Raw genomic sequence first — 19,658 nt, 5'->3', positions numbered from 1 at the left:
TCTTTATAAATAAATATATAAAAAACTATTTAAAAAGGAAAATTAAATGAAGTTTATGCTTTAAACCCACTCTCTATTTGTGCCTTTTGATGTTTGTTCTCACTTATTTTGCTTACCAGTGGAACCCATGCTTTGATGGGGTTTTTGTGTTTGGAGCTGCCAGTCTGGAGCCAAAGGATTCACTAGCAACATCTACGCTTTTCTTATGTTGACACAGAAGTATATCTTCTCTACCCATTTATCATCCTTTAGTATGTTTATCCCATTTCTGTATCCTTGATAATCATGAATCATTTCTCACTTCCCCACACCTCCCATTCCGTTTTTCATCCACCACTTTTTGTCAATGGACCACAAATTGCAGGGGTTTGACAAGGCTAAAAGAAAAGATTTCACATCCTCACTAAATAATTCTTCAGAAGGAATTCTCATTGAATTAAATATCGTAAACCAATTGTGTTCATGTTTATGGAATGGCAAAATTGCAGTATATCAGTGACTATCTTTTTTTTTAAAAAAATATTTTTTTATTGTTATTATTGAGAAAAAGTTACAATTATATAAACATATTCTATACATTTCCCCCTCTTTTATTTACATTCACCCCTGTGCTCCCCTTCCCCAGAGCCATCTCTTCTTCTGTAGTCCCACCAAAAGTTCAATTCTTCATTTGGAGGTAAATTCCCATCTTCTTTTTCCAATAATTTTTCTAGAAATTTTCTCCAAATACTTTCAAAATCATTTTTTTTCCATAATCCCTTCTTTACTTTTAAATTTGATGTTAGCTTGTCATTCAGTGCCATTCGCCAAACTTCTTTATACCATTCATTAATTTGTATTTTCATTTCTCCTTTCCAATATTTTGCAATTAATAATCTAGCTGCTGTTAATAGCATGTCTATTAAATTTTTTTCCTTCTTATCTTTCACATCCTCTTTTTTAATTAAAAGTAATATTTCCACTGGATTCCTTCTAATTTTTATATTTATAATATTTTCTATTTCCCTTATGACCAATTCCCAAAAACCTTTTACATGTTTACAATCCCACCACATATGCATGTAGGTTCCAATTTCCTGGCACCCTCGCCAGCATTTTTCATTATTATTCTTATTCATAATATTTAACCTTCTTGGTGTTAAATACCACTTCCAAATTAGTTTGTAGTAATTTTCTTTTATTCTAATTGACATGTTTTTTAATTGTCTTGTTTTCCATATCTCCTCCCATTCTTTTCCCGTTATCTTTGTTCCTAATTCCTCCTTCCATGATTCTCTTAATGTTAGTCTTTTCTTTTTTTCTATGTCTTTAATTAGTATTTTATATATTTTACTTGTTGTTCCTTTTAATGGCTCACTATTTCCTCTTTTTAATGCTTTTATTATTAATTCCTCAAATTGCGTTATTTGTTTTCCAGTTTTATTTCGGGCCCACCAGTTTTCATTTCATTTTTCTAATTGAATCCAATGAATCCAAGAAATATTTATTCCTCTCAATTCTTCTCTCATTTTTACCTTTTCCATTTTTTGTTCTATCCAATTTCCTACCCTTTTTAGTTCCCTTTTTTCTAATTCTTTATCTAGCGTTCCTTTTAGTTCCTTTGGGAAATCTTTTTCCATTATTATTGGCGTTAAAACTGAATTCTTATTAATTGTCCTTTATATTTATTCCATATTTCCATTATATTTCTTAATGATATATTTCCAATTTGTTTTATCTCTTTCTTTGAGATTTCCTTAAAGAATATGTTATCCTTCCTCCACTCAATTGCCTTATTCCCCGATTCCATCCATTCCAAACCTTCTCCATCCATCATCTTCTCTACTACATATCTTAATTGGTTTGCCTCATAATATTTTTTTATATTCGGAAGGCCCAATCCTCCTTCTTTTTGGGGCTTGTACCAAATTTGTTTGTTTAATCTGTTCTTTTTACCATTATTGCAATATTTGTTTATCATTTGTTGCCAGTTATTTATTTCCTTTTCTGAAATCATTAATGGTATCATTCTGAACAAGAAATTTATTTTGGGTAAGACTTTCATTTTTACTAGGGCTATTCTGCCGAACCATGATAATCGCAGATTATTATAATCCTTTAACTTCACCTCCATGTGTTTTCTTAATTCTTCTAGATTTTTCCTTTCTATGGATTTTAGATCTTTGGTTATGATTATTCCAAGGTATTTTATATTTTCTTTTACGCTTATTCTCATGTCTTTTATATCCATCTGCTTTTTAAACTCCTTTTAAAAAAATCAGTGACTATCTAACAGCGTCCGTTGTATGGTTGGCAACTTTGTCATCTTAAAGTTTCCACATTTTGAGAACATTACTTTAATATTACTCACAATTCAACTTTTTAAAATGACATTTGATAGAAGGGGGCTGGGGAGGTTGGTATGCAATTACACAAAGTGATGTTAAACGTTAATAGGTGTGTTGTACAGACAGAGTCAGTTCAGGAAACAAAGTCCCTGACTGGGACCACCTTCCACGTGGAAATCGATGTCCTCACTGTAGAAGAACATGTGGGTCAAGAATAGGGGTCTATACTTGTTGGTCCCTCTCGATGGATTGTCACCTCGCCGTGGTGAGGGGGCTTGCGTGTTCCGATGAACCTGCGGGCACAACCACTGGAGTGATGCACTCCCAGGAGTGGCCGCAGGGGAGGATCCAGACCAAGCACAATCCGAAGACCCAAAGACCTCAACGGCGGAGCAGGCGGAGGATAACATGGTACATGTTACAACAGCTGTGAAGGCGGAAGAAGGCTGCAACAGACTGAGAAGCCACTGTTGTTGTGTTAACCACTCCACTGCTGGAACCTGTCAGGACCCTGGCTGCAGAACACCAATAACCTTACACAGAGGCCAGTCTCTATCTAATATCTTTATTAAAGAAATATATAAAATCAATAAAAACAAGTGAAGAATAAAGTTCAGAAGCAGACCTTTCAGATGAGGTCAAATATAGTCCAGAAATGTATTGTCCAATATAAGATATTAGAGTTCAAAGTTTTAATCCACTTGACCGAAACACACACTTTGCCAAGCAATAGTGTGGGGAAATAACAGAGTCTTTAAAGTCCAATGAAGCTTGACAACAAGGCTGGAAATAAACTTGATTCTTGACTTGATCCGAGACTTAAAACGAGGCAAACATGAAGCATGAAACAAAGTCCGTGGCAAAACCGTGAGACAAGGCAAAGGCTTGAAGCTTGATCCGGGAAGCAAGGAACTGGGATTACGAAGTCCACACACGATCTCTCTCCTCAAGCTGATCAATTGACTCCGCAAAGTATTCGTTGCGCCAAACACCTATATTGGGTCTCGTTTTCCCGCCAACAGAACTCTTTCCCTAGAGAACGAGAAGCGAAACCCAACTCTGTCCAGATGCATGACTCCTTAGAATTTCCCAAGGAAAGCAGACCTAATCAGCCATTTGTTTGGCAGCGATTCTCAGGCTTCTGCGATTAGCCTCCCTGACTCCCCTATCTTTAGTATAATTTTCCCTCCTGGAAAACGGGGGGGGGGGGGGGGAGCTCTGCCCAAGGCCTGTTTGACTGAATTCTTGAGGGCAAACGTCAACATCCTGCAGGTGAAGAGGCTCCGGCTCTTGCTGAACCGGCAAAAATCCCATGTTTTCCTCTTCGTCTGCCACAATAGTACTAGGAACAGGACTACAAGGCCCATGAGTCATCACAGAACCTCACTCTGTGAAGACTGTGTGTTGACCGGCTGTGCACCGACCTCCACACATTAAAAAAAATCACACACAGGCGTCTTCCAACAAAAATAAAAACAAACCTACAAAAGCCCCATGGCGATCAGCGAGTGGCGACGGGGGCAGGACTGTGAAATCTGGAAGCCCCTAGTCACAGACTGGCACATGGGCAGTGGATATGGACTCAGTCGTTCTACCTCAAGGACCGAGGCAGTTGAGTAGTCCGGCAGCTGTATCCATGACTGAGCAGCCCTTTTTAGGATCCGCTCTGCTCACCCCACACGGGGAAGGGGCTAGAAAAGGTGCCCTAAACATAGTCTGCCTCTCCTACCCTGACTGGACTGCCGCGTCCAGAGGGGTCACCACTCTGCGGCCAAAAAAGAAAAATGAACTTTGGAACATGGAACGTACGGACATTGTTAGATAACACTGACAGCGAACGCCCAAACGCAGGACTGCTATCATTGCAAGGGAGCTGGGACGCTTTAAGATCGACATAGCAGCCCTTCAGGAGATCCGGAGAGCAAGAGAGGGACAGCTGAAGGAAGAAAAGGGAGGCTACACCTTCTTCTGGAAGGGACTGCCTGAAGAAGAGCGAAGAAACGACCTGGTGAAGCACCTGACTGAAGCACCCACTGGCATCAACGAACGACTCTCAACCCTCCGAATTAACCTTGCCAAAAACCAACAGGCAACCATCATATGCGCCTATGCACCAACTCTAGATGCTGATGAAGACATCAAGGAAAATTTTTACTGTCAGCTGGACACCATCCTATCGGAGATACCTAAGGAGGACAAAATCATCCTCCTGGGGGACTTTAATGCAAGAGTCGGAAGGGACTCTGACCTGTGGCCAGGGATAATAGGAAAAGACGGGGTCGGAAACAGCAACTCGAATGGCATCTTGCTTCTCACCAAATGCGGAGAGCACAACCTTGTCATCAGAAACCTTGTTTTTCTGCCAGAAAAACAAGCTCAGGACATCATGGAAGCACCCCCGGTCAAAGCATTGGAACCTCTTGGACTATGTTATCGCACGTGCCAGAGACCGCCGCGATGTGCTTCTCACAAGAGCCATGACAGGTGCTGATGACTGCTGGACAGACCACAGGTTAATCCGATCCACGATGGCTATCAAGATCGTCCCCAAACGCAGACTCCAAGGAAGAAAAACAAGGCGCAAAATGAACACCCAAGCCCTTCAGGAGCCCTCCAAACGAGCCCTTCTCCAAACAACACTCAAAGATCATCTACCCACAGAACACCCCGAAAATGTTGAGGAACATTGGAACAAACTGAAGACCTCCATCATCACAGCCTGCGAAGAAACCATTGGATACCAAACTAAGAAACATCAAGACTGGTTTGATGATAACGACAGAGATCCAACAGCTAATTGATAACAAAAGGAAAGCCTTCCAAACATGGCAGAGAGACACCAACTGTGCTGCCAAGAAAAAGATCTATGCCAGTGCAAAAGCTGAGGTCCAAAGAAGGACCAGAGAACTCAAGAACATCTGGTGGACAAAGAAGGCTGAAGAAATCCAACACCTTGCAGATACCCATGACGCTCAGAGATTTTTCAAAGCCACAAATATCATTTATGGACCAAGAAACCATGGCATACAGCCCCTACGCTCATCAGATGGAACCAAAATTCTGAAGGACAAAACATCAATTGCACTACGTTGGAAAGAGCACTACCAGAACCTGCTGAATCGCAGCTCCAATGTGGCCGAAGAGACCCTCTCATGAATCCCGCAAAAACAAACCAGGGATGAGCTTGCAGCACTGCCTAGTTTGGAAGAAGTCAGCAATGCCATCAGCCAACAAAAAAACAACAAAGCCAGCGGACCTGATGGGATTCCTGCTGAAATCTTCAAAGAGGGTGGACCCGAGCTGATACAACAACTCCACCAGCTCATTGAAAAAGTGTGGATGACTGAGAAAATCCCAGCAGACTTCAAGGATGCCACCATCATCACCCTTTTCAAGAAAGGGGACAGAACAGACTGCAGGAACTATCGTGGTATCTCCCTTCTAACCTCCGCCGGGAAAATCCTTGCAAGAATCCTTGCAAACCGCCTTCTCCCTGTCTCAGAAGACACCCTCCCAGAATCCCAGAATGGCTTCCGCCCCTCCAGAGGAACAGTGGACATGATCTTCACTGCTCGACAGCTCCAAGAAAAATGCAGGGAACAAAACAAACCTTTGTACATGGCATTCATTGACCTTGCAAAGGCATTCGACACAGTGAATCGCAGCGCTCTCTGGACCATCCTCCAAAAATTCGGGTGCCCTGACAAATTTGTGAACATCCTGCGGCTCCTCCATGATGACATGATGGCAACAGTCTTGGACAGCAACGGCTCCCAAAGTGACCCATTTAAGGTGGAATCAGGTGTCAAGCAGGGATGTGTTATTGCCCCTACCTTATTCTCCATCTTCATCGCTATGATACTTCACCTTGTTGATGGGAAGCTTCCCACCGGTGTGGAAATCATCTATCGGACAGATGGCAAGCTATTTAACCTCAGCAGACTGAAAGCCAAAACCAAGGTCACCACAACATCTGTTATAGAACTCCAATATGCCGATGACAACGTAGTCTGTGCGAATTCAAAAGGAGACCTACAAGCCACTCTAAACACCTTTGCAGAAGCATACGAGAAGCTCGGCCTCTCACTGAACATCGAGAAAACCAAAGTGCTCTTCCAACAGGCACCAGCTAATCCCTCTGCAATGCCAGGATTACAGCTTAACGGTGTCACATTAGATAATGTTGACCATTTCCGCTACCTTGGCAGCCACCTCTCCACAAAAGTCAACATTGACACTGAAATACAACACCGCCTGAGCTCTGCGAGTGCAGCATTTTTCCGTAGGTAGCAGAGAGTGTTTGATGACCGGGACATCCGTAGAGAGACCAAGGTGCTTGTTTACAAAGCCATTGTACTCCCAACCCTGCTCTACGCCTGCGAAACGTGGACTGTCTACAGATGTCACAACAAACTCCTGGAGCGTTTCCATCAGCGTTGCCTCGGGAAAATCCTGCAAATCTCTTGGGAAGACAGGCGGACAAATGTCAGCGTGCTGGAAGAAGCAAAGACCACCAGCATTGAAGCGATGCTCCTACGCCATCAACTCCGCTGGACTGGCCACGTTGTCCGAATGCCCGATCACCGTCTCCCAAAGCAGCTACTCTACTCCGAACTCAAGAACAGGAAACGGAATGTTGGTGGGCAGGAAAAGAGATTTAAAGATGGGCTCAAAGCCAACCTTAAAAACTGTGGCATAGACACTGAGAACTGGGAAGCCCTGGCCCTTGAGCGCTCTAATTGGAGGTCAGCTGTGACCAGCAGTGCTGCGGAGTTCGAAGAGGCATGAACAGAGGGCTTAAGGGAGAAACATGCCAAGAGGAAGGAGCGTCAAGCTAACCCCGACCGGGACCGCCTTCCACCTGGAAACCGATGTTCTCACTGCGGGAGAATATGCGGGTCAAGAATAGGTCTCTTCAGCCACTTAAGAACCCACCCCCAAGACACCAAGGATGGAAGACAATCGTCCTCGAGCTACGAGGGATCGCCTAAGATACTTGTTGGCCCCATTTTAGGAGGCAACCCCTGGCAGGGAGACCAGGGAGAAGCCTGTTGGCAGAAACCCAGGCAAGTGATCCGCCTGAGCTGCCCATTTTGAGTGAGTCCCTGCTTTGGTGAGCAAATAGATTAGGCCCAACTGAAATTAGCCAGCAAGCAAGGAGAGAAGGTGATTTTCAGCCAAGGAAAATGTTATTATCTGCAGGTAAGATGTTAGCTAGTGATACATTCATAAAGTAGATAGCATACAGAATACAGTTTCAGAGCCCTTTTTATACATAGCCTGCAGCCAAGCCTTGAATTCTGACCAGTCACAGAGAGGGGCTTGGCTCACTGGCCAGCATGGGCTGGGACAATGGATGATTAAGCATTGATGAATGGGGCTCCTTTTACTGAACAGGAAAAATAACAAAGTGATTGAGGGCATTTTCTGGCCCTACCCAGGAATGCTATTGTCTTATTAGATGTACATGACATGGCCCATTAATAGGGCTGGGCTGGTGATTCCAGGCCCCAGAGAAACAAAACATAATATATTAATACAATTATGCAAAATGACAGAGGTTGGGGTTTGGCTGTAGTCATGCAGATTCCTTCTGATGCGAGAAGTCCTGTTCATCAAAGGCGCAGGGTGGTGAAACTGGTTCTTCCCCAAGGATAGGGAGAGGTGATTTCCCCACCTGAATGGAAGTATTGTGTTGCAATGTCCAGGTAAAGTCCAAAAGTAACCCTGAATATACATGACAGGAAATATTTGCAGTAACCAATGTTCATGAATGGCTAAAAGAAAACTTGAAATATCCTTCCTTTAGCTCTCAAAATATTAGTTATGCTTAATGAGATATTGGTCAGATTATTATTTTCCCCAAAAGCCATTGCTTTTTAACTTAGTGTTTCTATAACAAAGATTCATGCCCACTCTGATGTAAAACAAATGATCTTCCCTTTACCCCATTTCTTCCGTATAGGTTGACAATTAAAAAAGAAGGCTTGTGTTTCAACTGCAGATCTTTACACACTCTAGTAGAATAGTAGAGTTGAAAGAGACCTCATGGGCTGTCCAGTCCAAACCCCTGCCAAGAAGCAAGAAATCGCATTCAAAGCACCCCCGACAGATGGAAAACAGATAGTTTTCCTCTGCCTTGAGTTGCTTAATGACAAACAAGGTGTGATTTCCGACTGAAGCTCTTTTCACACTGAGCATTTAAATGGCTCCTCTCCTGTGTGAGTTGCCTGATGACTAATAAGGACGTGCTTGTGACTGAAGCTCTTTTCACACTGATATCCTTTAACAGGCTTTACTCCTGTGTGAGTTGCTTGATGACCAATAAGGGTGTGCTTGTGACTGAAGGCCTTTTCACATTGCAAGCATTTAAATGGTTACTCTCCCTTGTGAGTTGCCTGATGGCAAACAAGGTGTGAGTTTCGACTGAAGCTCTTTCCACACTGCAAGCATTTAAATGCCTTCTCTCCCGTGTGAGTTTTCTGATGAATAATAAGGTTGCTCTTTTGACTGAAGCTCTTTTCACACTGCAAGCACTGAAATGGTTTCACTCCTGTGTGAGTTGCCTGGTGACGTATAAGACTGCTTTTTTGACTGAAGCAATTTTCACACTGCAAACATTGAAAGGGCTTGTCTCCTGTGTGAGTTGCCTGATGGCAAACAAGGTGTGAGTTTCGACTGAAGCTCTTTCCACACTGCAAGCATTTAAATGGCTTCTCTCCTGTGTGAGTGGCCTGATGACGAATAAGGTTTCCCTTTAGACTGAAGCTCTTTTCACACTTAAAGCATTGAAATGGCTTCTCTCCTGTGTGAGTTGCCTGATGACTAATAAGAATGTTCTTGCGCCTAAAGCACTTTTTACACTGCAAGCATTGAAATGGCTTCACTCCTTTGTGAATTTCCTGATGACTAATAAGGTTTCCCTTTAGACTGAAGCTCTTTTCACACTGAAAGCATTGAAATGGCTTCTCTCCTGTGTGAGTTGCCTGATGAGTAATAAGGTGCTGCTTTTGACTGAAGCCCTTTTTACACTGCAAGCATTTAAATGGTTTCTCTCCTGTGTGAGATGCCTTATGACGAATAAGGTATGATTTCCGACTGAAGCTCTTTTCACACTGCAAGCATTTGAATGGTTTCTCTCCTGTGTGAGTGGCCTGATGACGAATAAGGCTTCCCTTTAGACTGAAGCTCTTTTCACACTGCAGGCATTCAAATGGCTTCTCTACTGTGTGAGTTGTTTGATGACTAATAAGGTCGTGCTTGCGACTGAAACTCTTTCCACACTGCAAGCATTTAAATGGCTTCTCCCCTGTGTGAGTTGCCTGATGAATAATAAGGACATTCTTGTGACTGAAGCTCTTTCCACATTGCAAGCATTTGCACAGCCTTTCTCTTTTGTGAGTTGCCTGATGAATAAGGCGTTTCTTTTGATTGAAGCTCTTTTTACACTGCAACCATTTCAATGGCCTTTCTCCTGTGTGAATGGAGTTGAAAAGCAAAGCTTATATTAAAGTTTAAAAATATAAAAATTACAAAATGCATTTAGTTGAGACAGCCCTTTCCCACAGAAAGTAAAAACCCTTCATCTGCCTGATGCCACAAAAATAGGTGAACTTAACCTCATGGCATCAGGCAGAAGAGCAAACATCCAAATTCAGATTAGAAGCCAGAATAAAGTCGCCATTTTAAAAAGGACTGACTGAAGCTGCAAAGGTTTGGTGTTTGACCTTCTCTCTTTTTTGTCACTCCTTATTTTCACTCCCTGAAGGGTCTAGTTAACAACTTTGGCCACTCACAAAAGTCTTTTGGATTTGGCTTTATTACTCAGACCTTTACAGTTCCAAGAAAAAAGAGCTAATGGTGATTTTGACTAACACCCCTTCTTTCCTTCCAATCTCACTCCACGCCTACAACATCCTTATCATTTTTTCCCCACGAGAAAAGTTAGTCCATTCATCTGCTCTCAAACTTCTCCACTGACACCCCTGGCTGACTCCGAGCTCTCATGGAGAGGCTTTGACTTCCCGAACAGCAGAAATCAGCTCCTGACACTTACATGATTAAATGTCATTTCTCCCATTTTAACCCCTGATTTTTTTTTTGTAAAAAGCACTCCCTAATTTTTTATATTGTTCGTTTCACAAGCCTGGATTTGAATGTATTGTATGTATTTGTGTATGAAAAAATCTATTTATACATAAATCAAGGTGTGTATGTATGGACTGCAAAGACTCCTAAATGGCTTGAAAGAACTGGATCAAACTTGGTACATAAACACTTCATGGACCAAGATAAAATACTGGCTACATCTTTTTAACAAGGCCACTCCTCTTGGGACTTTGGCCCCAAAGACAAAAATAAGTGTCTATACAGAGGGAGAAATGGGTTGCATGAACGTTGATTCACTTCTCTTCAATGCCTGGCATGTTCAGCCCTGCTCTCTCCTGGAGGCTGCACACAGCATGAACTGGAGGAAATACTCCTAGAGAGTTGAGGGGGTCAAACTGAGGTCATCCTACTTTGGACATAAACACGAGATCCTGCATCTCAATGGAAAACATAATAATGTTCTACAAAGTGGAAGGCAGTAGTTCTCATTATCATCAACGATGGTACCTTTCCGGGTTGCCTTGCTGGGAGATTCCTGTTCAATCCCTTGCCCATTGCCTGTGGGATCCCCCATCATCTGTTTTGTCCCCTATGCAATTAACACATATACGGGAGAACTCATTCAGAGTTTTGGAGTGTGGTGCCATCTATCTACAGGTGACACCAAGCTCTACTCCTCCTTTCCAACTAAACCAATGTCTCCCACCAGTAATGGGATGGAGAACTTAATCCAGAGAAGATAAGAGGTTCTATTGGTGTGTCATAAGGCAGATAAGGAAATAGGGATTCAGCCTGTGCCGTATGGGGTTACATTAGTTTGGGGGTTCTGGAGTAGGCACTACACCGAGGTAACCCAGTACCTTGGAATAATAGATCATGCTCACCGGAAGAGTCGAGCGCAATCAAGAACAAGTTAAGAGGACACCCAGAGATGATGAGTGAGGAAAAACACAGCCGAGAATCTCGGGGGTGACTCCCTCTTCACAGGCCAGGTCAAGCAGTCGGGAGAGGAAAGGAAGAAGAGGAACATGCTGCACGTGTGGCCAGGAGGGGTATAGAGCCGTGAATTGTTGGAGGGGACTTTCCAAGGCTAGAGGAACCATGCCCCAGCAACAGAAGACTTTCCCTCCTTCCAAGGTGGCCAAAAAAAGCGTCAACAGCGATTGAGACAGCTCTGGGCCCCGGTCGAATGTCAGCTGGAAGAGGGGAGCTAGACATGGAAGATGATGGAGAATGGCCGCAGGGAAACGTCACGCTCTGCTTCAAATGCTCAACAGCAGATTGCAGTATCCCAGGGCAAAAAGTCAGTGAGCTTTAACTGCGATACCGTTTGGGTGATGGTGGAACTGCAAAAGATGGGCAGAGATGGGCCAAAGGGTAAGAACAGAAGCCGATCTAGACTGTGGGTGCACCAGATGTCTGATTGTCCCAACTCTAGCAAATCAGTTGGGAATAGAAGCCCAACCTTTAAAAACATGTGGCTTTTGCTCAGTTAGATGGCTCCAATGCAAATGGAATAAAGGTAGTAGAAAAGACTAATTTTCTAGAGATGAAGATCATCTCCCCATCAAGAGACTTTGCAATTTGTAATCTCACCCATGGCTGCCACGGCTCCACTGGCTACCCATCTGTTTTTAGAACTTGTAAACGGATTTGGTTAGCTACAAGCATAATGGAGCTTTACCCAGAGATGACACAATCCCCAGATTCTCCTCCATGATTTGCTGGTGCAAGGCTTTTTGGCTCGGATCCAAGAGGGCCCACTCCTCCTCTGAGAAATCCACAGACACATCTTCAAAAGTCACCTGAAAGGGAAAAAATGTTATCTGCAAGGAGAAAATGCCAACTAAGTCAGAAAAACAGGCAATTTGTGATTAATGTCTTTGATTATGTCATTTATTGAAAACATCTTACATTGAAGGAATGTAGAAAAGAGAGGTTCATTTAGAGGCAGGGCAATAGTCAAGGAACCAAGAGACCTGGCTTTCCCTCCCCTCCCCTCCCGGGATCCTGCTGCCTACCTGATCTGGTTCCGCAGAATCTCTTCTTAGGAAAGAATCGTGAATAGTTGTGCTACTATCACTTGGCGATGTTTCACTGCCTGTGAAAGAGAGGAAAGACATTGGGGAGGGTGAGACCGGTCCCTTTTCCAGGCTGCCCTACAGTTCCTTCCCTCCGAAGCCTGCCACTCTCCCCTTGCCCGGTGATGCTTTTTTAAACTCCCTCCTTGTTCCCAGGTCTTTAATGTGGACTATTCTGTTTTCCAGGGGGGTTGCGATCTATTCCCAGGAAACGTAGAGGGTGACTCTATTTGTTTCTATATTTGTGCCAATGTAGCCAAGAGCACATTCACCACCATAAACATCCAGACGGAAGCAAAGGAATTAAGTAACTTTGAAAGTTGCTTAACTTAAAGTTATTAACTTTGGTGAATGCCTCCCTCCGGGAAGGCAAGTTTCCAATGAGCCTAAAAACGGCTGTGATCAAACCGCTGTTGAAGAAGCCATCACTGGACCCCACTCAATTGGGTAACTTTCGGCCCATTTCCAACTCCCCTTTCTGGACAAGGTCGTGGAACGTGTGGTTGCCTCACAACTCCAGGCATTCTTGGAGGACACTGATTTTCTAGATCTGGTACCGAGACAGCCTTGGTCACCTTAGGAGTGAGTCCCTGCTGGTTCTGTTGGACCTCACAGCGGCCTTCGATACCGATGACCACGGTATCCTTCTGAGACGCCTTGCGGAGATGGACCTTGGAGGTACTGCTTTGCAGTGGCTCCACTCATTCCTGGAGGGTCGGTCCCAGATGGTGCCATTGGGGGACTCCTGCTCAGCCCCACAACCATTGTCTTGTGGGGTCCCGCAGGGCTCTGTACTGTCCCCCATGTTGTTTAATATCTACATGAAGCCGCTAGGAGAGATCATCAGGAGTTTCGGGGTCCGGTGTCATCTGTATGCAGATGATGTCCAACTCTGTCACTCCTTTCCACCTGTCACTAAGGAGGCTGTCCAGGTCCTGAACCGGTGCTTGGCCGCTGTGTCGGACTGGATGAGGGCCAACAAATTGAAATTGAATCCAGACAAGACAGAGGCCCTCCTGGTCAGCCAGGTCTTGGCGGTGCCTAGGGGAGCCTTCGCACAGCTAAAACTTGTGCGGCAGCTCCACCCGTACCTTGAGAAGCTGGACTTGGCCATGGTGGTCCACACTCTTGTTACATCCTGATTAGACTACTGCAACACACTCTACGTGGGGCTGCCTTTGAAGACTGTTCGGAAGCTTCAATTTTTTTCAGTTCACACAGCTCAGACATTTCAGGTCTACTCAAGAGGAGGTGAGCAAGCAAGACGGACCACTGGCCATCCCTTACCAACTGTGATAGATTTGCCTTCTCCAATCTGGGCAACGCACATGGTGTCTGAAGGAGACTCCTCCACCTGGTTGATCCCATCTGTACAAGAGTCCTGCACCTGAACAAGAATCACAGATCACAAAGAAAAATAAAGATTAGAAAAGGAGGGAGGGCTCTCTTTCTGCAATCGTTTCCAGACCGCTTGGGACTAAGTGTGATGTCACAGAGACCTTCAGGTCATGACCCTGTATTCGTTGCGGACCAGAGCGATGAGGATATAGGGTTTATGCCGACTCAGCAAGAGTCCGCTTCCTTCCAGATGCTCCCTGTTGACAATTCAAGCCCAGAGCTCATTAAGAAAGCCCTTGAAGCCGAGCCTGTTCCCAGCGTTTCCCCTCCTTTTCTACGGAGGATGTTTTGGGAATCAAGTCGCTCTGAGAAGGATAGCTTGAGGAGAAGCGCGAGATTAGCTGCCAGAGAGAATGTTGATTAACCCGTTTCCCTTGAGAGTTTCCAGGGAGGCTCGCATCTGGTGAAGATGTTGTCTTTAGCCTGTTTGTGCCCCTGGGAAAAGTGTTGGACACCTGTTTTGAAGGGAGATTTGAAGTCCCTTAAAAGTTCTGCGCGCTGGCCAGCCAGCGCGGTGTCAACATGTCAGTTGGAGTGTTAACATCGCCTCTAGTCCTTGTGGCATTTTACTCGTGTGTAGACTGGGCGCAACGCCTCGCCTTCGAGTCAAGTCCGGATCACGTTTGGATCCTCTACTTCCAGCCTTGCCTTGTCTTGTTTCCTTGCCTTGCCTTGAATTTCTTGCCTTTGGACTGGTTTCCTTGGAACTCTTGCTTAAGATCTGGATTATTCCCCACTCAAACTGCTTGGAAGTTTGAGTGTGTTTCGGTTAACTGGATTTTCATCTTAAAACTCTAATATTGGACATTGGACTTTATAATACTAGACTATATTTGACCTTTCCCAGAAGGTCTATTGATGGACTATATATTCTGCTTATTTTTGTTTTATTTCTTCAATTCTTTAATAAAGATATTAGATTGTTTATTGGCTTTGGTGTCTGGTTTCCAGTGCTCACGCAGCCTAGAGTATCACACTAAGACTGGTTTTCTTCATTCTCTTTCCTTGATTTAGGTCCCTGTTGCGCTATCTCTACCTGTGAATAACATACACATGACTGGAATTACCAATATGTTCCCTTTAATCTTCAAAGTTTGCCATCCTATAACTTCAGCTCATTATACAACCTTAGGGAATGGAGAGGACTGCCCCCTCCTCTCCATGAGAGCCCTCGGGGATTCAAAGGGGGCAGTCATGGCACTCCACGTCTCTTTTCCAGGGTCCTCCTTTCCTAATGTTTCTCTGAACTCATTCCAACTTGTTTCTATTATTCTTAAATCCTTCAAAACAATTATTCTTGGTTCCTTGAAACTACAAGATGAACCTCTCTCTTACCTGGGGCTTCTCCTGCTTCCTCTCCTCTGCCCGACTCAGGAGGAATCCTTCAGCCAAAGCCATGGCCTGGGAACTGGTCTCTGCCCCACATTCCCTCACCCAGTGCTCCATCTCCGCAGGAAGGACGGCCAGGAACTGCTCCAGGAGCACCAGGTCCAGCATCTCCGCCTTGGAGTGTCGCTCTGGCTTCAGCCACAGGCGGCAGAGAGAGTGGAGGCGGCTGCAAACCTCCCGGGGCCCCAAGGCCTCCTCATAGCGGAAATGCTGGACGTGCTGGCCCTGAAGGACTGGATGGAGCGGACTGCTCTCCCGGTCTTTCTTCCAAGAGTCCTCCCAGAATGCTTTATTGTTCTCTTCCTCAATAGTAGAAAAACATACTTCTAACTGGGAGGCAGCTGGCTCTTGCCCTTCCATCTTGGTTCTGCGCTTCTAGGCTGCCTTCAGTCTGGATGAAGATACATCCACCTCTTCTCTCAGATGACATTCAGAGTGAGAGGACTGGGAGAACTGGTGGGGCCTGCAAACCAAAGATGAACGAGCTCATGTGAATACTCTCAAGGGATAACGTTTTGTCATGAATCTTGAATTAAGGACCAAGGACCCGGGGCTAGTTTTCTCATGCAACATATTCACATACCCATCGCCAAGGCACTACACTTGGAAGGCTGGACAATGGGGGAATCGCCTAAGTAAGTAAGGAGTGACGTTACGAGTTAGTAGGTGTGATTTACAGACAGACTCAGTTCAGGGAACTGAGTACATGGAGGGGTGGGTATAATAATAATAATAATTTTATTTTTAAACCCGCCCCATCTCCCCAAGGGGACTCGGGGCGGCTTACATGGCGCCAAGCCCAGGCAAAACAGACAATATAAAACACAACAATAAAACAAATTGTAATGAAGTATGAATTTTTGGTTTACAGATGTTATGTTTAATTGTGTGTTTGTGTTTTAAAAGGGTAAGTATTACAGTTATTGCTTCTCTGCACTCAGAGGCTGGTTGCCATGGAGAAGTAGGCGGAGCCAACTGCCGGTTTGATGAAGAAGTGCAGAGTTTAAAAAAGGGTTTTCAGTCTGTGCTCTGATGAGGCACAGGAAAGATTGATCCTAGGTTGAGGGGATCAAGGGAGACTCAATTGGTCATTTTGAGTTGGTTTAAAATAAGTTTGGGGACTTATTTTATGTAGTCTGTGTCCTAGTAAGGAACAGAGAATCTGTGATCGTATATCACAGGGGTGACTACGGTTTAAAAGTGGCAGAGGATGAAGTTCTGACTACTTTAAGTTAAAGAAGTGACACTTTAGGGAGTTTGACTCATCTTATTCTAGTATTGTAACTGTTAATGAAAGGGCCTCCAAGTGAGAAACAACAATTGTAACCACTAAGCTCTGTGCCTGAATAAACTTGTTATTGTTCCTCCAACATCTAAGTCTCTATCACATATATATTATAAACTAAGTTATGCTACCATCTAAATAATAATAATAAGAAAAACAGTCTCCTCTCTGAGTCTTTGGTAGCTGCATCTTTGCAAATTAGTGGCAGCGGTGGGATAAAACGTGGGGCTGCCTTTGAAGACTGTTCAGAAGCTTCAATTAGTCCAACGGGAGGCTGCCAGGTTAATAACTGGAGCGGCGTACAGGGAGCGTACCACTCCTCTGTTATGCCAGCTCCACTGGCTGCCGATTAGCTTCCGAGCACAATTCAAGGTGCTGGCTTTAGCCTATAAAGCTCTAAACGGTTCTGGCCCAGCTTATCTGTCCAAACATGTCTCCCACTATGACCCACCTCGAAGCTTAAGATCGTCAGGTGAGGCCCTGCTCGCAGTCCCATCAGCCTCACAGGTGCGGCTGGCGGGGACGAGAGACAGGGCCTTTTCAGTAGTGGCTCCCCGTCTATGGAACGCCTTCCCCATTGAAGTCAGGCAGGCTCCCTCCCTCCTGTCTTTCCGAAAGAGAACAAAAACATGGTTATGGGACCAGGCATTTGAGCATGAGTAGCAGCAAAAATGAGATATGAATATGTGACCTACTGACAGACCCCACCTGGACATTGAAAGTGCCTTAAATGTATATTTAAATGTATAATTATGTATATTTTTAATGTATATTCTTAATTTTATTGTAATTTTTAATCTTGATGGATTTTTAAATTTGATGAAAACTGTTTTTGATGTGTATGCTTATTTTGTAAGCCACCCTGAGTCCCCTGATGGGTGAGAAGGGCGGGGTAGAAGAAATGTAATAAATAATAATTAAATAAATAACCTAAAAGAACCTTAGACGTTATTTAGTCCCTTACAATTTGGTGGCAGTCGTTATTAGTCCTCCTTTATACAAATCAATCAACAATAAAGCAAGCCATAAAACAAACAAGATCATACAAAACAAACATGCTTGATAAAATCCTGGGTTGGCTCCTAAAAAGAACTGGGCCATAAAAGTGCTAGTAGTATCAGATACAGTCGGGGAGAGGATGATACAAAACCATTATCCTATTAAAGTGTTGGGGAAGACATAAACAAAGGAGACTATGGCCGGCTAAAGGAATAAAGGTATGGAAATAATACAAAAGAAAGCTACAGTCTGGGAGTAAAATTATGAATGTTATGAAAGAACATTACAGTATATACTTTTGAAAACCTAATTGTTTCCATGCATGTTGAAGTCATACTACATCAGTGCAGGAATTGGAGAGCATTTCTAAGGCTCTTTTTGCACAGCCATATAATCCAAATTATCAAAGCAGACAACCCATATGCTTTGAACTGGGTTAAATGAGTCTGCAGTTCCATATAATCCAGTCCAAAGCAGATAATCTAGATTTTATATGGAGTCCTCGTGGACAACAAGTTAAACATGAGCCAAGTGTCCAGAGGAGGGCAACTCAAATGATCAAGGGTCTGGAGAACAAGTCCTATGAGGAGCGGCTTAAAGAGCGTTTAGATCAGGCCTGGGTCAACTTGGGCCCTCCCTCCCTCCAGGTGTTTTGGACTCCAACTACCGGCTGTTAGGAATTGTGGGAGTTGGAGTCCAAAACACCTGGAGGGAGGGCCCAAGTTGGCCCAGGCCTGCTATAGAACAATACCGTCTCCTAGCAACCAATATGCTTCAGAGAGTGGCACCTTCTTCCTCGCGAAGCCCGCTCTGACTGGACGACTCTGAGGAAGAGGACTGGCGGGGCTTCAGTCACGTGACGGGAAGCGGAAGTCCTGCTGAGGAAGCCACTTCCAAAGGGGACCCCCAGAAACATCCCTTCTCCCGTGAGAACCCCGGAGGCGAATAGGATGAGAAGGACGGGTGAGGCTGGCAGGGGAAGGGAAGGGTGAGAGGACGACTCTAATGGCCACCCCAATGCTAATTCTGTCTCGCTAATTATAACACTCACACCTCTCCACAAAGGATTCCCCCAGGCAGGACGCAGCCAGGCTTTGAAGCTGCAAGGCTATTAAATGCTAATCATGTGATTAATTGCAACATTCACACTTGCCTCCAACAGGCAAGAGTTCTTTCTCCCACCCTGGACTTTCCACAGATATATCAACCCCACTTGCCTAGTTTCCAACAGACCTCACAACCTCTGAGGATGCCTGCCATAGATGTGGGCGAAACGTCAGGAGAGAATGCTTCTGGACAATGGCTCTACGTCCTAGAAAACTCACAGCACCCTAGTGATTCTGGCCATGAAAGCCTTCGACAATACGACAGCCACAGTTCCATTTGGCAGGAAGCCTTAGCACTGAACGGTTGTGTTGTTAAAGTGTAAAGTATGGAACCCTGCGCAGATGGTCGGTCAATGCAACTTAAGCAACGTGCAGTCACTGAATTCTTGACAGCAGAAGGTGTCACCCCAAAGGAGATTAATCAGAGAATGCAAGCTGTTTATGGTGATTGTGATGATGTGAGTCCTGTGCGTCGTTGGGCGAGTAAGTTTAAAGATGTTGAAGTGGGAACATCTGACTTGCGTGACAAACAAAGAGTTGAACATCCTGTGACAGCAACGACCGAGTTTCCCGGGCAAAAGGTTGACAGATGGATTCAGGACAATCGTCGTATCTCTCAGAGAGAAATTTCAAGCATCATCGGCATTTCACAAGAACGTGTGGGTCACATTATTGCTTTGCTTGGCTATTGGAAGATCTGTGCACGATGGGTACCCAGGATGCTGATGCCTGAAATGAAAGCACACAGACTTGAAATTTGCCAGGAACTCCTCTCATGTTACGAGAATGAAAGTGACGCCTTTCTCCTTTGGGGTGACACCTTAAATATGCTTTTCTGTGGGCGAGCAGATGGCAACTACTGGATGGCATTATGTTCTGTATCAGAAACTAGAGCTGATGTGGTCAGCTGCTGCTGCTCAGTCGCATAGTCGTCTCCGACTCTTCGTGACCTCATGGACCAGTC

At 44.4% G+C, this 19,658-nt stretch overlaps 2 protein-coding genes across 2 annotated transcripts in view; one reads left to right on the top strand and one right to left on the bottom strand.

Moving 5' to 3' along the window:
* LOC100552354 (zinc finger protein 629-like) overlaps window positions 1-18,469 on the bottom strand; it is a 46,422-nt gene extending 27,953 nt beyond the window's left edge. Inside the window, exons 1-6 of the mRNA XM_062969291.1 lie at window positions 18,377-18,469; window positions 15,251-15,767; window positions 13,805-13,904; window positions 12,458-12,537; window positions 12,121-12,241; window positions 8,708-9,801 (exon numbers count right to left, since the gene is read on the bottom strand). Of these exons, the coding sequence (XP_062825361.1) occupies window positions 8,708-9,801; window positions 12,121-12,241; window positions 12,458-12,537; window positions 13,805-13,904; window positions 15,251-15,664 (1,809 nt within the window). The 5' untranslated portion in view covers window positions 15,665-15,767; window positions 18,377-18,469. The remainder of the gene's footprint in view (window positions 1-8,707; window positions 9,802-12,120; window positions 12,242-12,457; window positions 12,538-13,804; window positions 13,905-15,250; window positions 15,768-18,376) is intronic.
* The window catches only part of LOC100551566 (zinc finger protein 271), a 46,237-nt gene continuing 45,029 nt past the window's right edge, over window positions 18,451-19,658 (top strand). The window contains exon 1 of the mRNA XM_003226969.3: window positions 18,451-18,551. The gene's annotated coding sequence lies outside the window, so the exon portion shown is untranslated. The remainder of the gene's footprint in view (window positions 18,552-19,658) is intronic.

This window comes from Anolis carolinensis, chromosome 2 (assembly GCF_035594765.1).
Source record: "Anolis carolinensis isolate JA03-04 chromosome 2, rAnoCar3.1.pri, whole genome shotgun sequence".
NCBI classification, from domain to species: domain Eukaryota; kingdom Metazoa; phylum Chordata; class Lepidosauria; order Squamata; family Dactyloidae; genus Anolis; species Anolis carolinensis.
Note: the sequence above shows the minus strand (reverse complement) of the source record. Positions and strands in the feature narration are given on the sequence as shown.